Below are 26,262 nucleotides of genomic sequence, written 5' to 3'. Positions count from 1 at the left end.
ATGTCTTGGCAGGACTACAAAAATCAGTACAGAAATGTGTAGCAGTAGAAAAATTAAATGGATTTCAAGTTGATATAAAAAGAGTACACTTAAAAATACAGACTCTTTATTCCTTGTTTGTTTTGTACTCCATATCCAGAAAAAAATGGAAAATAAATAATAAAAGGTGTTTATAATTACATAGACTTAGAAGCACACTATACATATGTATGTTTAACTTTTTGTGTTATATTTACCTGACATACTTCTAAGATCTATGCTGCATAAGCAAACGTTTATCATGAAAAAAGATACCTCCACCCAAAGTAAAACGTATATCCCATGTATGAGAAAAGCTCAATTATATCATGAACTCACCACAACAACAACTTTAGCTTCACCTAGAAACAGAAGTCATAATATTTTTATTCTTCACCATTTGTTGGTTCCTTTTTGGCTTACGATCATCCTGACCAACCAGACACCAAGTATCCATCTAGTAAATCCACAGGAGCTAGAAGTCTCCATTCAGCCACTCAGCCAGACTGACTCAGGTCTGATCATTTCATTTCTTAGAAGAATTCACTCTGGTTGACTTGGTCTACTTAGTTTAGGTTAAATGACAGATTTTATAAACGGGTAAGTCAACACTCTCCTAGGGGGTGTTTTTAGATTTGTCGAGTCCACTAACTGGATTGCAAAGCCAGTTCCTTGCAAAAGCTGACCAGAGGAACAAAATCCTCAATATTCCTATGTAAGCGTATATTCTCCTTATAGATAGACTGTGGGTATTCTTTATTCCCGGGTAATAAAACTGTATTACCTTGTTAACCTTCGAATTTGACTCCTTCTCTTGTTTTTTTGCATCTTCTTTTCGTTCCGGTTTTTGTGCTGCTGCAGGTTTCTCCTCTTCCTCTTCAGGTCGTTTTTTGTCAGGTTTCTGATCCCGAGTCTCCACAACTTTTGGAGTAGGCTTGGATATTCTTGGAGATCGCCTTAATGTGCGGCCAATGCTGACCTCTTCTGGCGGTGTTTCTGTCTTTCTCTTCCGACTGGAGATCCTGATTGTTAACTTAATTCCTTCTTTCTGTCTTTCAGAAGTTATTTCTTTATTATCTGTTGTGCAGCTTTCTTCTTCAGAAACTAGCTTATATTTAAATTTGCTTTTAGGTAGTGGAGATTCCTTTTTACTCTCTGAGGAGTCCTCTAGATTAGAAGCATGGGCATCATCTAACCTATCTGGCTCTGTCTTGGGAGCTTCCAGCTCTTCCTCTTGTTTTTCAGGGCTGGATTTTTCTTCTACTTTGCTCTCCTCAGGTAGAGCTGTTTTACTATCGGGGCCATCCTTTTCCAAAACAGGCTTCTCTAAAGTAACGGGAGAAGTAGATGAAGGGGGTGTCTCAGCAGCTTTTTGAGAATCGGGTTTCTCCTCAGACTCACCTTTACTTTTCAAAGTCTCTTCATCAGACAGTGCAAGCTTGGGCAGTTCTGCAGGAGCAGATGCATTTGTGGACTTCTCTAGCTTCTCTAAGCATTCTTTGGGTGGCGGTAGTCTGTCCTTTTTCATTTTCATGGCTAGTTTCTCTTCAGTTGTTTTGGCACAGTCTTCAGAGTTTGAAGACTCTTCCACTACCATTTCAGTAGCTGGGCTGTCAAGGGACTCCTTTTCCACAGGACTAGATTCCTCCTTTAAAGGCACTTTCTGATTAGAAACCTCAGAGACCACAGCCCCTATCTCTTTCACCACAGTTACTGCATTTTTCTCAACCTCGCACGCTTTTATAATTTTACTAACAGAGTCTGATACCTTTAGGGAGTCTGATACCTTTTCCCCACTTTTTCCATTTCTCTCTTTTAATGAGCTGCTGTCTTCCTTTGTGCTAGCAGAGTGTTCCGACTTATTATTTTGTATGACACTTGGGGTTATTTTTTCACAGCTAACCTCTCCATTTACTAGCACTTTCCCATCAGGACATAAAGCAGTAATTGTAGGGACTCTCTTAAAAGCTTCTTCTTCTGGTTTCCCTTCTTCCTTCAAGACATCCTTTGTTGGAGTAACACATTTACATAGGGGCCCCTTTATCGGACTGTCATAGTCATCTGTGAGCTTGATCTCTCGCTTTTTAAGCGGTATTTTTGCTTGCTGGTCATTTTTAAGTTTCTCACTTTCTTCCACAGATTTCTCCACAATATCTTGGGGAGTTTTGACATTAACACAAAATTCTAACCTCTCCGGCTCATGAACTGCTATTTTGTCTGTGCAACTTTTTACTTCTTTTAAGTCTTTTGGTTCTATTTTGTTTTCCTTCACCTCTACTTTAACAGGCTTGACATTTTCTTTAAAGGAGTCACTTTCTTCTTTGACAGTTTGCTTTTCTTCATTGTGTTCTGAAGGTTTCTCTAATTTTACTATTACTGGCAATTTTATAATTTCTTTTTCTTCCCCTTTCTCCATTTTCGGCATATTTTCATCATCTTTGACCACAGGAAGAGGAAGGCTTTCCAATTCCATTGACTTTTCCTCCACTTCCTCTTTTTCTTCTTTGATTTTTAATTGGTTTTCTGTTGACAGAGAAAAACAACTATGAAACAACCAGGGGACCTACAGGATTTCAAAGAGCATCCATCAAAACAAAGGCGTATCTGAAAAACCCAACAACCCAAAGTCCCCCGCAAATTAATCTTCTCTCACGGAATTATTAGAAATCTGGCTTGGCTAACACTGTCATTAAAGGAGCGGGTTGCCAATTTTTAGCTATAGAATCACAGTTCAGTTTAATTATATACCAAGATAAACTATACAGACATCTCGGCTCCTTCTTCAGTAGTACCACAATACTTTCAGAGGATACGTAAAACCTAAGTAGTGAGCACACAAAGCATCAACTGGACGTCTCACTTGAGTTTCTGGATTATTTCACAAACCAGAACATGGTGTAAGATTCCATGGTCTTCAAGTGAAATTCTACACAGAAATCAGTCCCCTGTTTGTACATGTTTTTATTTCAAGAAATACTTAACTATCGTATTTCAACAGTTCAGAGAAAAAAGAAGACATTCAACATTATAGCTTATGGCAAAATTCACCTAGATTCTCTGGACGATGACTACATCTCCTGTGTACTGTCAACACACAGCTAACAGACAATGTTCTACATTCACTTCTAAAACGAGCACAGTGAGTAGTAGCGTATGCCAGAAAAACCTGCAGAGCTTGAAGAATTAGGTTATGCCTTCTTTGCTAAGTCATTTTTAGATCGTTAGGGCTTATAGTACAGTTCCAGCATTCAGAAGAGACCATCTATTTTGTTACTATGTACTTAAGCCTATTATTTATCATTACCGCAGCCTCTTAATACCTCAGATTTTTTTATTTCACCATATTTTTGAGTCAGCTAGGGATAGAACTAATTAGAAGAAAGCAAACATAATAGCACTACATATACCATAACAGCATCTTCTACCATCTGGAAGATGTTACTGCAAGTGTGCCCTAACTCCAAACAAAAGGATGATTTTTTTCTTCTACCTCACCTCTCTCCCTCCACACTAGTGTAATTCTTTTCCAAGATAAGAGCTTCCCAAAGTGGTTAGAAATATACAAGGAGAAAATACATGACAGCTAACTTAGTTACATTAAAGAAAATAAACGTTTTAGAAAAGAGTGGTGAGGAGGAATTCATAGATTTTAGAATATTTTCAAATACAAAGCATGTATCCAAATAAGCCTCAGCGATTAGTACAGCAGTAAGAGATGCATCTCTAAGGCACCAGCAGTGATAACATTTTGAAGGCTCAAGGCTGATTTTTTACCCTTCATAGAAGTGGTCCCCACTCTGAGCCGTCGTAACGTAAAAGCTGCCTCTTTAAAGACACTTCTCTGTAACGGTGAGGATGAGATATTTTTTCTGTGTCTGAGTTTTCCCATCCTCCTGTCACTTCTTTCTGTCTAATCGTTGTTCAGCCATTTCTTCCTGTCACCTACTGCTTTCTCCCAAACTTCCAACATCAAGGATCACTAGAATCCCCAAAACTTCTCTATACTGAAAATCAACAGTTGTTTCTATAGCTTAACTCCCTGAACTGCTTGTAAAGCATTTCATACATGCAAAATGACTCAGCTGATGCACAAGTTGTCTTAACACTATTTGAGTCAATCAATCAGGCCAGTAAAAAACGTGTAAGCATTGGTTCAGTTTACCTTATTTTTGTATGAACTAATTTAACACTGTTTGGGAAGTGGCCAAAGCAAAGAGGTTCCAGGTCTTCCAATATGTTTTCACTGTACCTTAGAAGGGCTTTGAGTGCAGTCCTTGGACTAATAGGAAGAATTAGTAAAGCTTCTCAACTGAAAGGCTCTAAGTAGCACTCTGTGAATACACCGACTGCTCTGAAATGACTGCACACGTAAGTAATTTCATTATTCGTTACATACACGGGACCAGCGCCTAGGAGGGATTTTGCATCAGTACACAGCCTAATGCAAGTACTGACCCAGGTGAGTGTGCCGTAGGATTTGGGGACTTATCTACAGTGGGGACATTCATTAAGATGTTTTCAAATAGTTCCTCCTGAATTCAAGGTAAAGTAAAATCGTATCTGAAGCAGAGATCTCGATTAGATGATTTAAGCTGGCTTGATAATTTTTAGCGAGACAAAGGCAAGATCAGTACTTGGAATTAATTCTGCAGTGTCGGTAACCACGCAGGTTATGTTGTCACTTACATGCACAGTTAGATATTGGAAATGCCTTAGACTGAAAGGCAATTTTGCTGGTGTTCATCACAATCTACTGCAATTTCTACAGTAGTCTTTTAATGCTTCCACAACAACTCAAATTTTATCTAAATGTTTTATTTATTTCTTCTGTTCTACACTGTTTGTTGCAAAGAGTGAGAATAAAATAGCAAGTGTTTCTCTTTGATACTCAGAACCAAGACAGGCCTTGGCTAATTCCATATATCAGATTAACTTAAACGGATTTAAAGACACACATACTAACACAGTGGAATCCTTAAATCTTCGTTTCTGATTGTGAAAATCTTGTCCTGAATTTTAACAAAATGATAACACCAGGTAGTAACTAGGGTAAAATTACTTGGGATAACAAGCTTTTAGTTTTTCATAACCGAAAAGAGATCAGATTCTTATAACACAAAATACTTCAGGCTAACTGATACTGATACTTAGTAAAACCAATGCACAAACCAAGAAGTCAGGTAAGTTGTTAAATATGTGCAATGACATGATAATAGGGAAGGAAAAAAGGTTCTTTGTTAATAGAACAGTGGAGGCAGCTAAGGACCACTTCACTTCTAAAATATTTTAGTATTTTAAATTGTTTTAACTTAAGCTCATGTCTTCTTGAAAAATCATGTAGATTATGACACATTTGAGGAAGCAACTTATATTTTTTGATTCAAAGTCAAAAGCAGAAATAAACAACACACTCAATACTGTATTGATTTCAATCATGGCATTGCACAAACAGATTTTTTTTCTTTTTAAAATTTTAATGTTGCTAGAACAGGAAAAGTTTGGCAACAGCTCAATGCTCCACAAAAACATACAATGACGAGTATTTACAATATTATACAAAATGTACAGCAAAAATAAAATTACTTAGCAAACAGTTTATACACAGCTGTCTTATAAATAAACTCTTGAGCCTAAATATGCACTAAAAAACCTCCAATAATATTCATAATTTCAAAGTATTCAATATTTACTTGATTTACTTTGAACAGAAACATTTTTGGTTTGTTTTTTTTTTTTTAAAAAAAAGTCCTAATCTAACACAGTAACTTTTCATGAAGTTGAAAATTCTAAAATTGCCACAGCACAACATTTAAAATTTGAGAAAAGAAGGCAGAAAACCTTGTGTAGATGCTTCTTCACCCTTTTTGGTGTCTTCATCATCTATGCTTGGGCTTTCACGTGATGAGTTCTCCTGCTGAGAACTGTTGTTTTTCAACAGGGCAGGATCAATTTGCGCTTTCAAGAGCTCAAGGGTCTCGGCAAGCTCATTGCGGTTTCTAGATGACAGAAGAAAAACCATAGTGTCTGATAAGCCACTTACTCACCCCAAAGGGATTCATAAAAAATAAACAAACACCATCTGCTTAAATGAATGCTGCCCTGAAAACCTTATGTACAAGCACAGAACCTGTCCCACCAGAGTGGCTCCAACTTCGCAGTCAGAAACTTTCCAATTTATCCATACCAAAATAAAATCACTTTTTTGGAAGGGCCTTATCTATCTCGACTCAAGTCCTGTTGGGTCTGGATCCAAGCTGCTACTATTATTCTTTTATTATCCTCTTACCAACCCTCACTGATTTTTCTTTGCAGTTTCTTTTTTCTCTCAGCAGAGAAGTTGTAGTTTTCTGCTCATGCACCAAAGGAGCAACCACATCATTCAAATGAAATTTTCAAAAGCAATTAAGTAATTTAGATACTTTTTGCAAGTACCCATCCTAAGCACTTCTAGCAAACAATACAAAATTGTCTAGAAAATTCCAGCTACTAGAGTTACGATAGCGAGAAAATGTTCGTGCATTTCTATGCGTGCAAATCTCAGTGCACTGTAACTCCTTATTTAAACTGGACATCTAACTATAAAAACCAACACCTTAATGTATAATGAATTTGAGAGATAATTAAAAAGAGTCATTGTTTTCATAATAGACTAGAATAATAAGGCAGCTCTCGCATTTCTTTTTTCAAAGTCAACGTTCAGCTATTTGTTTTGCTCAGGTTTACAGAAAAAAAGGAAGCCTGGAAGTGCAACAGCCCTGAGATGTGGAATCTCAAGGGTTTAACACCATTTCAGATTTTACAATGCATTACTGTGTTTTTCTGCTGTGAGTGTGGAGTGTCAGAACTTCCCTAGCAGAACCCTGATTTCTTCCGCTTTTGGCATTGATCTCTGGAGTCTACAACGCATGAAGGGAGAGAAACACCGCTCAGCTCTTAATTGGTTTCTTTAGACACATTTACTTTATTCACCCACAACAGCTGTCTAAATTTCACTGGTAGTAATGCTTATCATTTTATGGCCCGTTGATAGTGGTTTAAACAGTTCTGTGTGACTTCCTTGGTTACTAAAGTTATGGATATGTAAATAAGCTGCAGATACAAAAAATTAATATTTACAAACAGAAAAAACCCTATCCTTTGACTTTTTTTAGAACTATTTTTACATCTCTATGTACTTTTTAAGTCCGAGGTGAGTCTGCTGAGTCCAGTTTAAAATCCACTTGGCACTAATCAAATTAAAAAAAAAGAAGTTTACATGGAGATAAACTAAAAATGCATAACTGGTAGATATGAAACAAATTGCAAGCTAATTCTTTTTCTGGTAAGAAAGATCCCGTATACTTTGCATAGAGAAGGAAAGTGAAAAACAAAATATGTAACAAGAATCACAAAAAAACATAAATCTGAAGCTAAAATATCATTATATTAACAGATCCATCTGCAGCAACTGAGACCCACAGGCACTGAGTCATGTACACATGTCAGTCTGCATCAACGTCACGCGCCTCTTCTTTAGTGATCTATGAGCTGAATTCTACTCTAGAAGATTTTTCATGCCTATTTGTATTGTCAACAGTTTTGTAGTTCCATGAAGTTAAAATTGCAAATGTAATTCCCCCAAGAACAAAACTGTCCACGTGTAATTGTCGTAATAGGGCAGAAGTTAAAGAAGCAAGAGTCCTCCTCCATTTCCTAAAGCATTTAGCTGGCCAGTGAGCAATATGGAGCCATCGTCCTCACGAGAGTCTTCTCTTGGTACCCTTTCCATATATCCGTTGGAGATTGATTAAGCAGAAAACAAGTTACACATTAGCTATTACCAACAAATCAGTGAGTTATTTCTGTACATGGTTTTTCACTAAAACATCGATGTGAAGGCAGAAGATCCCTCTGTCATCAATCCTACTCTGTGAGAAACGGAGATTTATTGGAATACATTTCTGAATCCCAGTCACAAATAGCTAAAAACCCTACAAAATAAGACAAAAGAAGAAAAAAGGAATACCTAACAATGCACTTCCACGTGGATCCATCCTGGTCATCCTGTTCTTCTATGTACATCCTGACATTATGCTCTTGATCCAACTGATACCAATACATCAGGCCATCCTTGTCTCGACCAATGGGCTGAAGACGCATGGCATCGGCATCCTCCTCGTTAATTATATTCTTAAACTTTAGATTGTCATCAAACTGACATTCACAGAGATACTGAAAAAGTGAGAGAGTAGAAAGACTGTTAAAATCTCAAAATATAAACAGAAATAAGGAAATCAGCTCATTTCCTTTCAGTGTAATTTGGAACTTCTTTTTAGGCGTCTCTCTGTTGGATCTGTGATAGCTACCATTTTTTTTTTCCAGACCATGTTGTTTTTAAATGAGAGATAATTTTTATTTGTTTTGTTTTGTTTTTTTCCTGGCCAGCTTAGAAAGTTTATTTTTAATTTCTTTTTTACATAGTACAAATGATCTCATTCTACAACAAAACACATACATAACTTGGAACCAACCCTGACAGTCTTCTCAAGAAGTCCCATCTTTGCCTTTGGAATTCAGATAAGCTTATCTAATTGCAAGCTAATAAACGTTTTAGAAAATGTACTGCACAGGCAAAGAGCTCCTGACAAAACAGTAAGTACAAAACAATTTTCATACAAAGTTTCATACGAAGTGTGAAAAATATGCAAAGTGTTACATTCAGTTTGGGCCCAACCCAGGACCCCGAGCATCGTGCCTGTTACAAGATCAGCGCCACAGGTAATACATCTACTTATGGTTCAGTCAAGCTACATTTGTAAGATGTTCAAGTGAGCGAGAAAGCAAAATCTCCAAGATATTTAAGCAAAGATGGAAAAAGTCATTTAGAAACTTCGTTGATGAATGTGTACCTTCAGAATCCCCAGTTTGCATTCAACACTCATTTCTAGGTATCCTTTTTTTTCCATCTCCCAAGCCCAAGTGCTGTTGAATTCTTGGCATATCTGTCACAAACAAAACAAAAAGATTGCTAGGGTTAGTGGATAAAAGCAACTCTAAACTTCTATATTAATACTACCTTACTGCAGTAACAATTATACATGATCTCTTCAGGACTGCAAGTCAGAAAGCCTCACACAAAAATAAAAAATAAAACTGGAGTAGGTTGGGAAGCACTGGTAATCTCCTCGGAAGAGTGTATCATCGAGGTCCTGATCACCACCAGCTTCTCTAAACGTCTTAAATTAGGCAGCACAACTCTGAACTGAGAAGGTATCCTCATCTTTGCTGTGCAAACTCTCTCATTTTTCTATTTCTGACTTGTCTATTTAGAATATAAGTTCTCTCGTGTAGACGTGATTTCTTATTACGTGTCTTTACAGCACTCAGCACGTAAGCTGCCAAGCTCTCTTGGGACCCCTAAGTCCTACAACTGTACTGCAGATAACAAATGCAACTGATATTCCCTCCACACTGTGGAATTACTATTCTTTAGAAAATGCTAAGTATCTTGGGCCTCAAGCCATTTGATAAATATTTTAAAATATTTTAAGTATAGCCAATTTCAATTTACTTAAAGCAAATAAATTCAATGACACCAATATGGGGGAAAAAAACAGGACACACAAAAAAAATGGCAATAGAGGATAAATAGATTGAATCAGCGGGAGCTCCAATAATGACGGTGGAGAAGGAATTCCCTCTCCTCCTAAACAACTCGGACATGCTTAAGACAACTCTCATGAACAGAGGAGAGCTGCCTATCAATTGAGGACACATAGTGCGATCTCCAATCAGTGAGGCTATTCTAGTGGAAATACCCGTTAGAAGGGGGCGAAAGCTAATCACAGCTACATCTCCAGTCGAGGTTATTTTGAAATGCCACTGTTGAATCACGACTGTCCGAATTAGCACACGAGGTACCGCTGCCCTTCCATCTGCAAGGAAGCAAAGCCCTGCTGAATGGACTCAATCAAAACAGTGTCATCTCCCAATCACCTAATTATTATTAAAGACAAGATACAGTCAATAAGCTACTCAAAAACTTGTAAATCACATCTGAAAGCAGCTTTCTCTAGAAAGAGCAGCAAAAATAACCCTAAATTTCACCCACCAGAAGTACAGACCAGCTGATTTGTGTTGTAAAACTCCACGTGGGCTACAACCAAGAAAGGTGCCGCTACCCCTCCTCTGTACCCACAACGGTGCCACCTACCCTCCCTACCCCTGGTACTGACACTCACTGATTCTTACGTGACCCAAGGGTGAGCCTGCAATTAGGTCGGCTCAGCCACACCATAAATCATACTCTGACTTTAAACCACAGCCTACAGAGAACGGTGAAGAGAGTGCTCTCTGGTCACAATGAATCCTGCTGGAGAGCAGTTTTTCCTGCTCCGAGGTTAAGGAACGTTACACGGGTACTTCTCTGAGGCAAAGCCAAAGCTCACAGCGAGAGACAATCGCTGCTCGCTCACAAAACAAGGTTACTCTGCTTTCTCTCTCATTTTCAACGATATAGTGTGAAGAACGCTGGGAAACTATATCAAAACCCTTGCTAAGGGCATGTGCCAGTCGCTGTTCGTTACTTACTCGTTAAGTATGAAAGCAATAATGAGAAGTTTCATGTGCTACAGAAGTGTATGATTGTCAAAGCAAAAGCTCAGAGACATCAGAGCTGATGAAGCATCTGTTCAAACTGAAATGACTACATTTTGACAATTAAAAACCAGATGATCATGCCTTCTCCTGACAAGTACTGTCACAACCCTGAACTAGAGATCTCATTGATTCAGGCTCCGCTGAAATGTTAGTCTCTGCCTTCACAGAGGGGACGTTTCGCACCGATCAAAAACCTGCAGCTTGCAGGAGGAGCTGGCTTCTGCATGCTAAAGAGTGGTCAGCAGCTTTCCACCCTGCAAAAGAGACGCTGAAACATCTCTCTCGCAAATATTTCCAAAGCAGCTATGATGGCATCCGACACTTACTATTACCATGCTCCAAACGTTCACGTTAAACAACGAAAGAGGAAGGTGAAAGACACAGCGGAGGAGTCTGCTTAGGTGGGACTCCAGACACCTGAATTCTAATAATCAGGGCAGAAAAGACAGTGCGTAAAGAACGTGCCAATTTCGGGGCTGAAGGTTCCAGACGGACCAGTCCAGAGAAATCTTATCTGTATAAAAATGCAAAATATGTTTGACAATAGTCAAGTAAAGCATTTTGCCAGGATGCAGTGCAGTCTGAATTAACTCAACTACGCGTTTCTCAAAAAACAGCTAAGCTGGATAGTTCCTCTTAGTTAAAATGTTTAAAACAAGCCAGTTCTTTACCTCGGTCACAGATACATTCCTTGCGCAGAGGAGAAAAGTCAGATTCCTGGAGCCCTATAGCCATTTTCTTCCAAAAAAGACTAGCGTGTATGCTGGTGAGCCAGCTTGGGTGGTTCACCATTAGAAGAGGGAAGGGAAAAAACTCTCAACTGCCCCAAATATATTCATCTGTCAAAATACCAGCTGCAGCTTAGAGACAATTTTTTATGATGCTTTTTATAAGCATGACAGTCAAATAAAGCATATCTTATAAACAGTTGGTATATAAACAAAACATATTAATAATATAGACATGCATAAATATTAAGAGCATGTAAGTCTGAATGTCCTTCACTTATAGTTTCCTCCTAAATAAGAAAAGAAAATGGTCACATCTAGAATGTACCAAACCCTGTTTTATCAAAGCAACAGATTACTAGTTTCTAATGAAGGAGAAACAGGTCAACATTGTCTCTTAGAGTATGTCAATAATATGTCAAACAATACTGCAGGCACCTAGAATGCTCTCAATGGTTCCACACGTCTTTAGTTTTTCCTGGTTTTTGTGGCATTTCCCAATACTCTTCCTTGGTTTTCTAAATTAATTATACCCCTTTGAAATGGGGACGATATTAGCATACCTCTCTAATTAGTTATATTCAAATTCCTTTGTTCCTCAAGGTTCCTTTGAACCACTGGCTAGAATAAGCTTCAAGTTAGCGCTGGAGACTGTTAAATGAAGTAGAATTTATTACCGCTTACCTGGTCTTAACAGGGGTGTGTGGGAGGGTTTCCTTACCACTTTCCCATCCTTTCAATGCCTGCTGAAGGAAGATTTTCCAAACTACGCCTTCATAAACTTGTTTTCCCCCTCTGCTTTCTGCTTACCACACAAGTGGTAAGTGGCTTCAGTGGGGTACATAAGTTCACTAGTCTGAGTTGGGTTTTCTCAGCTTGCTGCAATGGCTTTGCAGTATATTAAGGAATTTAAGACAAATCAGTAACGACAGTACTTGGTAATATGTGAAGTACATAAAAGTTACATAAATTATTACATTATTATTTTAAAACATCGTCATAAATACTTGACAACTGGTTAAGAGGTTAGATTTAACCTAAGGCCCTTCAGCAGGTTCTTCCCTGACATGCTCCCAGTCCTAAAAACATCGTCATCTTCAGACTACACAACCCTCAAGACAAATCCCTGTCTCTGTAAAGTTTATAGATGGCACTTAGCGGGGCAAACTGCAACTGGATTTGCCAAGTGCCGTTATTTGTATCATTGCTATTACCATAATGCTGTATTTCTAAGCAAGGTGCGATCATGGCTGTACAGACAATACCAAGACTATAACTTCTGTGGATTAAAGGGCACATGGAACATATCCACAGGGGAAATGGTTCATTTTGAAAATGAAAATATTCATTTTGAATATCTGTATATTTTTATTTTCTGAAGCAGTGTAAATTCTTTAAACTGAAAACTATTTGCATAAGGTGCCAACGATGGCATAGCCACAATTAAAATACCGATACAGAATTATGTAAAACAATGGGATGCTATATTTTTACTGATTCATAACTACGTTTTCGTCTTAGCTGTGCCATTCTGAGCATGCAGATATAAATCACTGCAATACTTTCATTTATCATTAAGACATGCCACAAGAACTCCGTATGGTTAGTCCCTGTATGAATGCCAACCAAATCACAATAATTAAATCATATCCAGACAACTGATATACAAATGAATTGTTACTGTGTAAATCTCTCTGCTCAATGTAGCCCGCTTGCAGGCTACTAAATCTCCTTCTTTATTTAGTGTCTTAATGCTCAAAAAAGTATTTTACTACCAAGTATGAAGGTGTACACTCTTTTACATGCAGAAGATATTGTCTGTTTTCAGAGATTTTTTTTACACAAGCCTAAGCAGACTGAAAGCTAAGCTGTGATCTTACGCAACTGAAGTCTGGGCACGCGCATTGATGTTGGCCACAACGCAGCCCAAGGCTCACTATAATTCATACCAGGGATTGCTGACACAACAGCTCATCATAACCATATTCCAGCATTGCAGAATAATACAACGCACATATTGTACCTTGATCAAATATTTTTCCCATCTGTCTGCTGTGACAGACTTCCCAATCTTTCTCATCAGTTTCAAGTGAAGCTCCACCAACTCTTTTGGAACTGCAGTATTGAGAGAGAGAGAAAAAAAAAAAAAAAAAAGAAGTTATGAAGTCTGGTGCAAATATACTTCCATGCTGAACACTGATAACACTGAAACACTGTGACAAATTGAGAAATTTTAACAAAACATAGTAACTGAAAGTCTGCTGAAGAGCAGCCCCACAACTGAGATGGAGACCAGTGTGTAAGTAGGGTTAAGGTCAATTTAATCGCATGGGTCTTTTTGTTTAGATTTACATTTACGATGATCTGTGCCCTTCCTTAAACTCAAGGAAACAGACCTCTGTGATAAATACATAAGAATTTTGGCAGCATTAAAACAACAACTGGACAGGAACTACGCCAGTCAAACACCTACAAAAATACACACCTGCAGCTGCCTCCAGAAACCCCAGAGCCATCTTCTGCACCACGCCTGGAAGATCACGGAATCCAAACTATTTTTGGCCGGGTGCGTGGTACAGGAGAAATGTTCCAGAAACTTTGTCCTCACAGATGCAGCTTTGCTATATACTTACCCTCTTTTGTACTGGAGGGACAGAGAGGGACTCGAGATCTGGGGCTTGAGGGATGGAGGCCAGAACTGCTGCTGAGTACAGCTGCACCAGTGCGATCATAGAATCAAAGTTTTCCAACCAAATTTTACTTATCTCTTAGCGTACGCTCCTCAGATACAACTTCAACATCTCGTCTTAGCTCACATCTGTGATTTATGAATCAGTCTGGCACCACCAAGTGGCAAATTTGCAGAACGTCAATTTTATAAGCTAGAGAGTAGTACAACTTTTTAAAAATATGGAACTGATAATTATTAATGCAACTATACAGGCCCAGCGATGTGAGCGTTCTTATTTGTAATTTGTTGAAAAAAACATAAAGAAATGGAACTTCTCAAGTATTTTTATTTCTATACTCTTTGCATACAATTTTATTTTCTGAAAGCATTTTCATTACTCTATGCACACACGCTTTAAAAGTTTAAAACCCAAGAACGTTTATGATCATAATTTATGATTACGGTTTTTCTGCTGGTCCAGTAGCACTACTTGACACGGAATAAGCAGCTGGGACACCAAACATGTTTGTTCTAAACTAGACATTACGGAGATGTTATTTCTTTATACAACATTTTAGTATCTGTGTGAATCTTTTCAGTATTTACCTTGATTTCACCTAACTGATATTTGTCTTTCAATCAAATGCTTCTATTTTCAGGTGTACATAGCGAGTTGGTAAAATATCAGTTTGATGAAAATGCTTGTGTTATTTCAGAAGTAGGTCACCTCTGCAGGTTCGCAACCAGAAATTTAATACACAAACTCATTTCTTCAATAAATACATAAAGTAGCAGCCTGGTACCCAAAAAGAGATGTCCTTTAAATGTAAATAATTTGTGAGCAACTGTAAACTAGCCGTGACTTTTTCTCTTTTATTCCATTCATCGTTTCCATTACCATTGAGTATTGAAAAAAACCTAACACATCTCCTCCTTGGTTTTCCTGAAAATTAATGCACTTCAAAATTTTAAACTACCATATATTTTAAAAGGAACAAGATCAAAGGTCTTAACCCTGATAGGTGCCGAGCACTTGGCACTAACAAAATCAAGCACAAAGCACTTTATACACACGAGCAATTCTATCAAAGTCAGCTTATACAATTAAACCTCAGCTTGTGTTTGTGTGACATGAAACTGAGCCAGAGTATTCAAAATCTTGCTGGATCAAAGCTTTTGTTCTGCATCTTTTTTTGTTTGTTTGTTTTTAATCAGATATCTCTTTAATGGGTACATACTGATTGGAATCCTAGTTTAAAGAAGCACGGGTGATTTGTTTCGAATAATCAAATCCCCAGTCACCACAAAAATCTTTGCGAGAGTATTAAGTCTTAGAAGAAATGGAGAATGTTAAAAATTCAAAAATTGTAAAGTAATTTTGCACACCCTTGGTCAGCGCTTACTGTGATCTGTGTTACTACCTATAGAAACCTCACATCTTTTTTGAGATTCCAGCATTTCAGCTCTTGCATTTCTAGGATCTTGATGATGTATCGATGTGATTATTTTCACAAATAAACTTCACAAAACATTTCAAATTAATTCTCCATTTATTACCCTTTCAAGATGTTTTGCACATATCATAACAATATTAATGACCGGTTCTCTAGGCTGGCTTTTCGCCAGTTCCCTAGTAAGCGCTTAGAGGAATCGCACACTATCCTCCTTGTTCTAAGGAACGAGGTGGGAGTTTTGGAGAAGAAAACCTATGTCCAGTTTGCAGGCAGAAACTAAGGAGTGTGTGAAGTGCAGCCTGACCAGCCAGGGTGCCTGAAGTACAGCAGGAGCAGAAGCCTGTGGGACTGAGAAACAAACTCTACTGAAGCCAAAGTAACTGTAAATAGTATATGGATCACATGCAGCAGCATACACCTGACTTGCCCAGAAGTACCAGCTCAGGGAGGGGTGGTAGGAAGGCTAAAGAGTGGTAGAAAATCCATCCTTTCCCAGAACACTTATTTGGCAAGGAGAAGAGGTACACTAGTAGACGACACTAACGTTTCAGTTGTCTCAGAAATGCATTGAACATCCATAACTTTAAGTGAACTCACTTCTGTTCAGAATAGAGAGAAAATTCTTGACAAGAGTTCGTTGAAGTGGGACATCAGTAAGGATCATTTTTACAATACTCTTCTAATCCTACTTGCAACATACCAAAGATCATGAACATGAGATGTCATTACTTTTGGGTTGTGGTGGTGGTTGTTTTTTTATAAAAAACCACAGTAGACTGTCATCTCCTTTGTAAAATCATCTCCATTCAAATGGGACCGGCATCACTCAGTTCAGGAACTCATATGATAACCTAATAATGTTTTGCGTTTTTTAAAGTTTCACAGAAGGGAAGGAACAATACATACCATCTTTCTTGCATAATAGCCATTCTGCGTAAGGTTTTGGCCAAAAAAGAGTGATGGAACATACATAAAAAAACCTAAATCTGAATGGTATTCTCAAACTTTTATGAAACTTTGCTGTCTCTGGAAAGTAATACAGTAGCTCTCTAAAACCTTCATAGAACACACTTAAGTGGTGGAGAAAACGCCAGGACTCTGCGCATAATAAAAATCATACAGCACTATTTTAAAGGAAAAATTGTTTCAAAGAATCCGGTATAATTAAACCATGGTGCCATCCGCTAGATACTCAAAAATACAGACTTTTCATAGGAAGAAGCCATGAGTCAGAAAGAATGAGTCATGGTATATACAATTATAGGGCTTCTGGTGGAGTTTAGCCAATTTGTTAAGTCCTGCACTTTCCTGGAGGGCAGGCTCTTGTCTGGGCCTCATACAATATCCTTTGAACGCTATTCTATCTACTCCGGCATTTCAGGGAACATCAGTTCACATTTCTAATAAGTTTGGGAAAGACAGAAAACTGAAACGGAGGAGAAAAAGTACGAACACATGGAAACCCCATCATCTGGTTAGAAAAGCTGTAACTTTCAAACACCTGCACAACCGCAGATTAAAGACCTGGTTGTGGGTACCCATTAACACCTTCCCATATAACCATAACCCCATTTCACCTCTACTTCATTTCCCTGCCAAAATTAATACACTCACAGCTGAACACTCACCTAAACAAAACTGAAATAAAGGAGGAAGACAGAAAATGTAGATGACAGACAAAGCCCTGGGTCTGGAGGGAGGATAGGGGGAACTTGTTATTCGGAAAATGATTACAAATAAAAAAGCTTTGTATCAGATCTGGGGTGCTGGACACAGAGGGGAAGATCAGAACCCCGGTGTACGCAGAGTCCCTGATACTGAAGTGGATTGCAAAGCCTACGCCTCCCCTCTTCCTCCAGAGATAAGGGAAAAGCACACTGAACCCCTCACGCTGTGGGGACTTAGGGAGACGGGAACAAGAAGTAACTTTTTGGGATGCAAAGACTGCTGGCCGTTTTCATGCTTCATGAACACAAACAGGTCTTCCCAGTTATACTAGTAAAACTTTTTTCCATGCTAACTTGTTTTGGCAAGTGGAAGGAAAAAAAAGAGTGACTCATAAGATATACAGGGCAAATATTTCAGTTAACAGTTTGCTCTTCTTCATCTTTCTGCCGTGACCAACATTACCTCTGCGCGCTGTGACTTCACTGTCAAATAAAACCGTGCTAAGCAGGTGGACAGCTGAGATCGACAGGATCATTAATAATCTCCCACCTCCCCTTCTTTTCTACTAAGGGAAGCCAGATCACAGTAACCTGTACAAAATCGATGCGTATTAGCTACTGGCACCCTGCGCAAAGAGTTTAATGGCAAGCAAACACCAGATAGCTTCCACCGTGTTCAGCTCCCTCCGCGGGCAGTGCTGGAAGGAGCCGTACTAGCGGCATGGGCAAAGGCAAGAGCATCCCCTCAGACATTGGTGAAGAGTTATTATGTGGTCAGTTTGCCACTTAGCCCACCACACACTAACCACGCACTTAATTCCCTTTACAGACAAGCCCTTACACATAAATTTGCTTAAAACCAGTTGGCTGCATCCCTTAAAAGGCACAGTGATCACATTTCTAACATCTTTAATGTTCTTCTCCATTTTTGTGTGCAAGTCTGAAGTCCCATGAGCAGTTAGAGGCAGCAAACACCTTCTCCTCTAGATAAGTTTCAACCAAAGGTAAGTTCCTCATCTGGTTCATTAAATAGCTAGCAAAACACTTAGGAAAAGAAAGGGGAGAGGACCTCTTTCAGCAGCAGCGCAGGTTTATGCCAACGTAAATATTCTTCTCTAGGAACTATGCAGCTTGTTTCTTATCTCAACTCTTAGTATAAGGAAAATGAGAGATCCCTATGGTTGGGATGTATTATTAAGAAGTTTAGAGAAAAATGATGGCCTTGGTATGAACTTGGCATGATAAAGAAATGGAAGGACAAAACCTCTAGTATGAACCAGGCAAGAAGTTACAGTGAACCTCTGACAAATAACCGTCATACTAAGGAGCCCCATATTCATGCAGCAAGCTTGGCATAAAAAAATTTGAAGCATTTGACCTCGCTAGTCTTTCTGAACATGAAAAAGCAGTAGTTCCTGTTCCAAAGGACAATCTAAAGATCTTATTTTCCAGCTGAGTCACTTGATGAGTATTATCATCCTACCTCCAAGTTGTGTGTCCATAAAAAAACCACACACAGGAAAGGGGAAAAAAATGTAACCACTCTGCCTCCCGAGTGAATGAAAAGAGCAATCAAACATGCTGTAATTAAACCGAAGATCAAAACAGAAAGAACAAGTCACCAAGTAGCAGTTTCATATCCTGTTCCTAGAAAGATTTTGGCAGGCATTAAAAACAAACAAACCACGCTCACATTTAAATGACATTGTTATCCTAGGAAAGTACTTTGAAATCCGGATGCTCAGCAGCTAGATCATTTTCATACAAATATCCGAGTACCTTTATATCTCTCATCTGTACAAACACCTCTCAGAAGGCTCTCCGCTTGCCTGGACTATTCAGAACACATGCCATTCTAACATTATTCAGCAAAGTTAAGATTATCTTGCTGATAAATCCCTTCCTTGCTGATGCAAGGATCCCAACATACCACCTCTTTCACTGCCGCCTGCGAATGAATTGTGACCAAGGTGGGCAGTGCTTTGATCGGGGACCGGAAAGCCTTTTCTACCCCCAGTTCTTTTAGCAAGTTGTGTCACCAACCCGACAGACCTTGCTATCAGAGTTGCATACTGACTTCGCTGCTTTAGTCCTCGCTGCAACTGGGATGTGACCTTAAAATTCAGCTCTAATTTTAGCTATGAGATTATTTTCAAACATTTAGAATTTATCACCTATTTGTCAAAATTGTTATTGAGCACCCTTTCCTCCCTTTTTTTTAATTCTACCCTCTTCCATTGCCCACAAATCAATCTGATTATGCTTGTGCTCTCTAATGCCCACACCACCATCAGTCACCTTCCCACTATACCTGAAACTGAGATTAAAAAAATCATATGCATTGTCATCAGCATAACGCTTGAAGCTAGAGTTAAAGACCATACCAATCTAAATAAAATCCCTCCACAGCTGTTTTTCAGCAGACCTTTAGCAGTTAGAAAAAGGTTTAATCTTTCACAAGTCCTCTCTGTTTCATTCTCTGGATATTAAGTTCCTAGCAATGTTGGGTTTTTTTAAGCTGATATATTAAGCAACAGCAGAAAGGTTAACAAAAGCAAGACTGATGTTAGAATAAAGCACAAGATTTAGGAAGAAAAGCATGCTGTACTGTGCAATGAAAAAAGAGATAAAGGTAGAAAAAGAAGAAAGGAAAATTACTTTGAAAAAAATGCAGGAAAAAATAGCACATGATCTATTTTAGAAACTGGAAATAGCCCAGGAAAGGAAAGACAGCAAATAAAAGTCCGGTTTACTGCCTCAAAAAATGTACCGAATAAAAAATGGGCTCAAGTCCACAAACTCTGGACACATGAACAGCAAGTGAGAAAAATCAGGCTGTGGCAGCAATGTGCAAACAAGCAGACTGCACTGAAAAACAGGTACTGAAAACATCTGAAGTTGTAACAGACTGCCATTGTTCACAGTTAAATCACTTGCAGTGACCACACCATGCATTTCAACTATCTAAAATCAAGAGCACCTGACTTGCTGATCCTTAATTCATGCATATGCAAGCACTTGACTCTCTGAAACTGCTGGGACCACAGCCTATAAAAGCAAAGACACGGCAGCACAAGTATCTTTCATTCTGGCTAGTAAAAATCAGGAAATAAGGTCCTCTAAAATGACTCTGGGATTCTCTTGCCTGCTGAGGCATCTCAGTCTCCAATATAACCAAGATTTTTAGGCTATGAGCAGAAAATCCCTTCGTTTCCTTCCTTAGCACTGAACTGAGTCGTTATAATTCTCAAATAAAGAGTAGATGTGACAAAGGTGAAAGGTAATCACGAAGATTACTTTAGTAGTGGACTCCGGAGTGCTTCACAGCTCCTCAGGGCAAGTGTTGCACCCTCATGGCTTCCCGACACACTGGGGTAAGTCCACTTCAGAGACATTTGAAGTGAGACATAGCCAGGTTTTTTTCACTGGAAGAAGACCCAGGCAGGGAAGAGCGGCAGTGGACGGCACCAGCATGCCCAGTTCGGGCACTGGGAGCCAGCCTTTGGAGCATGTTGCAGAATACACTTACTCAGACTGCAGAGATGTAAGAAGGTGCCAGGTGTCCTGTTCTGCCTGTAGTAGACACCAAGGTGTCTTACAGAAAGCAAAAGGATGTAAGCAAACAAGTTGAGATGGCAACGTTTACCTTTTGATCTAACACTAAGTAGTTACATAGCCATTAAGAAATGGTAAAATTGAATTCAACACCCTTGTTTGCTCTCAGAAGGTTCAAAATTACAACTCCCACTCCTAGGAGGGTGGCTCAGCCACAAGGCAAGCAGCTAGAAAAGAAATGCAAGATCCAAGATTCTCCTAAAGAAAGGAGAAGAAAAGGAAGCGTGAGCCCAATTCCTGTGAAAAAGGAGCCTGAGCTTTAGTCCCTACTCCTAGCTTCCAGAATTTTGTAGGTATTTTGCCGTTAAAATCTTGGAAAGGGCAGCAACATAGCAGTAGGATTCATCTAAGCAAATGTAGATCTCTAAACGTGAGCTAGTTCCATATAATCCATTTATAGCCCACAGAGAGAAAGACACTTTAGGAAGAGTCAGCTCATCCTAAAGTAAACACCTGAGCTCCGCTAAATACATTTGGTGAGATCAATTCTGTTGTAGAGTGTCTGGCAAATTTTTCCAGTGAAAACCAACGTATGTAAGGTCTTGGGGGAAGGTCTTCGGGATACAGGAGTGTTACCAGGTACTGGGGGTACATCTCGTTCTTAAACAGTTACCTAAGCTCTTACACTCCGCTTTAGACACAATTACCATTGCACATCTGACCTTAGTTCATAAGGTTTATCCATGCACAGACAATTCTGGGAGACAAAATCAATTCTCTAAGCATGGCAGCATTTACCTTCAAGAGAAAGAGCATATATCCTGTTATATTAAATGAAATTAAAGTATCCTCAGCGCAGTGAAATAAGTGAAAATCAAGATTAAACATATGAACATAGAGTTGCATACATCAGTAGTTAAGGAGGCTTCAGCTTCATTTAGCTTTATTCACATAACAAATGTAACAAGCTTCTTTTAATGTGTTCTGTTAGAGGGTAAGTTGAATGTAAGTCCTTTTTTAGTTCATTATATGAGAACAAGGACAAATTTAAATGTTTTTTAATTCCTTACTTTGTTTAGTTACTAAAAACACCACTCTGGTGTCAATTTTGCTAAATTTCTCAGGTACTGTCTGAGAGTTTTCTTCGGCATTAACAGAAGGAGGATGTTGTTTATACTACAAAATCACTTTCTCCCACATCTCTCAATTGAATAAAAAGGCAATATTAAAAAAATCAGAGCAGGTTGAATAAAAATCACTTTCCTAAAAAAGGTTTCATTAACAAGGTTAGAGGTTATCATTCCTCAGTCTTCAGTGGAAAAAAAAAACCCAAAACACAAAACAGAAAGATCTATCCTTTTTCATATAACAGATGAGATCTACTACAAAGACATTACTGCCCTTTTTCGGGTTCAACTTTAAAAATAGCATGGTTTTTTCTCCAGTCACTGGCGATCCAACCTGCACTTCAAATAAGTCTCATTTATACTCTGGGATTCACCATTTCATCTTTCATTTACACAACAACCTCACCAAACGGTATCAACAGGTGAATGTTTCTTGGCAGTTTCTCTGTAACTGGCAAATATCGCAGACACTTTTTGTTGAAAACCTAGTCTTGCAAACTTAGGTCTCCCAATAAAAAAAATATTTTTAGTTTACTGGACCCTAAAGAAGTAGAAGAATGTAACCATGCTACAAAGATATACATTTTTTATTTTGCAAAACATTCGGCAGTGACTAATTTCTGTAGAAAAAATGAGTACTACTCAGTAAGCATTTGGTATTTTCCAAACAGCACCATTACGTGAGCACAAGTTTTCTTTAAGGATCAGCACAAGCAAACTTTGAAGGTGAAGCCAACGCGAGTCACACTGCAATGCAGAACACACTTCCCTGTCAGTTGGAAGTTAAGTAACTGTGCATTTGTTCTGCTCTAAGGTAATGTCAGTTCATTAATTTATCAGCAGTGCATATGAAAATTTAAAATTTTCTTTAAAATATTTTAAAGAAATACCAGAGATCCAGAAAAAGATGCACCACATTTCAGAGACTTGGGCTAAACAGTCATAAGACAGCAACGTTTCTAGCAGCTGATGAAGAGTCCTGCGAAAGGCGGCAGTCACACAGCTGGATGAAAGTAATTCTACAGATGAATTCATGATCACAAGCCTAAAATTTTACAAGTTTAATCCAATTAGCACAGAATTTGAGGCTTCTTTTAAATGGTTTCACAGCTAGTAGCAACTTTTTCTCCATTATTTCTTAAGAAACGCAGGAAGCAAGTGAGAATAGAAATTTAAGACGCAAAACTGTCCAAGACAATTGCCTGACGAAGTGCTAGTAGTACATAAAAACACGGTGTGGTTTTTGAGCAATTTTCTTAAGCTTAAGTCTAAAATAAAGACTTATTTAGACTTAAAAAAAACCTAAACCACTTATGTCCTTATGCGAGTTGATATCTGAATCTCATACAAAGTAAGGATTCACAGAAGTTTCATTCCTTGAAACACCCAACTCTTAAGTATAAACTTCTATGAGCAAACTCATGTTTTGACCTGCTAACACTATTAAAATATCTACCCCCGTTAACCTAATTCTTTTAATTGCAAGTAACGGTTATAACTTTGGGGCTGTTGCAGCTTCGCAGGGGTAGCCAAGACTGTTAGCTTTGGGGTCGACGTGTCCTGCTGTCTGTCTAGGCAGACTCAAAGCCACAGACCGGTTTGCCAGACCGGCAGCGCTGTTACCTCTCCGTAGCTCCGGCTCGGTTGCCGCCAGCCACCTTTTACACAACTTTTAATCTGAGCTAGAAAGAAAGATGAGGGAAACAGCCTGAAGGGACGATGAGTTTCTAGCTACCATTTGCATATTGCCATCACTTAAAACTCGTGTTTGAGATACAAACCCTCCAACCTAAACAACCATGCGTAGATACTATCAGGAACGGGGAAGAGCCTGGCAGCTCGCGTTGCAGGCAGAAGAAAAGTGCCACAATATAACGCGCACCCGAATCTTCCCACCGACCCGGCTTCCTGAAAACACAACAGTACCTGAAAAACATAAAACCTGTGACATCAGAAGATACTTCCCTTCCTGTACGGCACAAAGCAGGCAGAAAGAAAGGAGAACAAATCTTGGCAGTAGAAAATGTGTTTGTGCATAGCATTTGGAAAAGAAAATCACGAGCCACAGTGCGTGTAATCCAGCACTCGGTTTGACAGTGACCACCGTCTGCTGTTTCAGAACAGGGGTAACGAAGCCCCACAGCACATGTATGAAATTACCTGCCCCCAGGTTATCTTTAAATCCTCTTTTTAGTTAAAGCCTGGCTTAACTTAGAAGCAAGAAACTTCATGTTCTTAGTTTTATTTTTAAATATTTTCACTACAACTCAATATTCATTAGTATCTAAATCTTTTGGAGCTCTGGCCTCAGTAATAATTTGCAGCAATCAATTGTAATTACGGAACACGTGAAAGGCATTTAAATCTGAATTACTTTTAAATTCCATTCAATACACCATTTTTCTGGTTTTACAATATAACAGGAACACAAATCTCTAGGAGCCTTGCTTTGTATACTTTTAAAAATCTCCTCTGAAGTTAATAGGACCCTTTTTTAAAACTTTTTTTTTGCGGAAACTTTCATACAGTCCTCCTTAGTCTACTGATCTGTCTGCATTATCTTTCAAGATGGAGCAGCCACAGCTGAGCACTAAAATCAAGATGAAGGCAAACAAACAATCCACAAAATGGGATGTACACACACATACCCAAAATGAAATATCCTCCAAGTTTTACATATGATTCTCAGCCCATTCTTCATGCTATCTGGTATTCTGTCAATTTTTAAACTCCAGCTCCATGTTAATAGAGGTGCTTTCCTCCGACATATCACAATACTACCTGGAATATTTTGTTGAGCTAACAGCTGATTTTAAATAGTCTGGGATGTATTCATCACAAACAGTTTCCCTTCTAATGCATACTTATAACTTTGTTTCATTTGCTGTTGTCAATTCACAATACTATTTTATCCACAGCAGCGCTTCCCCGTAGTCTGGATCAGCCAGCTTTCACCTCGATCTTTTTTTAAACAACTCATCTCCTTCCTGTTTTCTTGGCAAATAAGATTAAATGTCCATGTCATAAAAAAAAAAAAAAAAAAATTGAGGAATTCTACTTTACTTATACCACAGTAGCCAAAAAAAAAAAAAAAAAAAAATCTCTTCTTCTAACCTACTTCCTGTTGGTTAATCAGTTGAAGGTTTATGATGATGCTTTCCCTCTCAACCGATGACCACTTCGGAGCTGACTCACGTTCAGTGGTTGACTTAGCTGGAATGGTTGAGTGATGTGTTCCTTGATGTTCCTCTAACCCTCTGCCAGGGAGGGTTACCAGGGGTGCACACAAAGCAAAGCCGCTCCTCAGCTAGTCCTAACTTAAAACGGACAGCATGAACACGGACCTCTGGCAACATCAGTTTGCATTAACACGTTGGGCTGTACAATGCAATGGCTAAAAACATACTCCATTGGCTCACCTGATTCCTCCTGCCACAAAGAATGATGTCAAGGAAAGGGCTGGGCATGAGAGTTACTATTTTGGTCATGTCAGGTAAGGTTGCTGTGGAATGCAAGCCAACCACTTTAATCACCGGCCTCCTTGAAAGACTTTGCATCTATATGTAAGTATCTGTCAAGCACGACCCATCTATCCGTGCTTCAAAAGAACTATCCATGCTTTCAAAAGAAAACAGCAGAGTATTTTTCTTTGGAGAATAACTAATACAACTATTAGAACTATGAAATTACAATTTCATAAAGTTTATCAAAACCAGATGTAAAAGCTCCTTGCGTTTGATTCCCTAAATCTTTGTTACACTCTTTAAAATGTGCTAGTCTCTCTGTTTTCCACTTCTGTACTCTAATACGAGTTTGTATGTTTTTACCAGCTGTATTTCTAACTTTTTCAGAAAGCCAAATGAGTATCTAAGCCTGGCAACTCAGTATGCTTTCACATTATTAGTGTGTTCCAGTACATCACTTCCTAACACATCATTTTTATCGTATTTCATCTTTATTGCCAGAAAGGCAGCATAACTAGAATAAAGATATCACAAATTAACCTAATAACGACACCTTATACAAAGAATTTATTTAAGTTCTCAGCAATGTACTTATTTTAATCATTGTATTGTAGCTAATGATTTTAGACACCCATGTTTCCTAGTTTTTTTTCTTTTTACGTAAGACTCTTCCCTGTCCACACGCTCTCCAAATCCACCTTGGACTTTCTAGCTTCCTTTTTCTACTGCCAGCTATGAGTACGTTCTCCTCATGGACTTCACCAGGGTTAGATTTCTACCTTTCAAACAGCTTCTGCTTGGCATAAAAACTTGGGACATTTAGCCCTTACACTTATCTTCACCATCCTACTCCCATTTGTCAGACAAACACGCATTCAGAGACCTCTACTAGCTTTGCAAGCACGCTGCATCTAGGACCGTCAGTGTTTTTATTTCTTGA

The 26,262-nt window shown here is 38.6% G+C and overlaps 1 protein-coding gene across 6 annotated transcripts in view; it reads right to left on the bottom strand.

Moving 5' to 3' along the window:
• Nucleotides 1-26,262, bottom strand: part of RSF1 (remodeling and spacing factor 1) — a 56,838-nt gene that overhangs the window by 20,494 nt on the left and 10,082 nt on the right. For 3 of the 6 annotated variants that reach the window (XM_075140290.1, XM_075140295.1, XM_075140296.1), the window contains exons 2-6: nucleotides 13,408-13,499; nucleotides 8,907-8,999; nucleotides 8,024-8,229; nucleotides 5,857-6,014; nucleotides 803-2,541 (exon numbers count right to left, since the gene is read on the bottom strand). In XM_075140290.1, the coding sequence (XP_074996391.1) occupies nucleotides 803-2,541; nucleotides 5,857-6,014; nucleotides 8,024-8,229; nucleotides 8,907-8,999; nucleotides 13,408-13,499 (2,288 nt within the window). Of the gene's footprint in view, nucleotides 1-802; nucleotides 2,542-5,856; nucleotides 6,015-8,023; nucleotides 8,230-8,906; nucleotides 9,000-9,815; nucleotides 10,950-10,982; nucleotides 11,081-11,327; nucleotides 11,574-13,407; nucleotides 13,500-26,262 lie in introns of those variants that run through there. The other 3 variants (XM_075140292.1, XM_075140291.1, XM_075140293.1) reach the window with 3 other exon arrangements.

Source organism: Calonectris borealis, chromosome 1 (genome assembly GCF_964195595.1).
Source record: "Calonectris borealis chromosome 1, bCalBor7.hap1.2, whole genome shotgun sequence".
NCBI lineage: Eukaryota > Metazoa > Chordata > Aves > Procellariiformes > Procellariidae > Calonectris > Calonectris borealis.
This window is presented reverse-complemented; position numbering and strand designations above follow the sequence as displayed.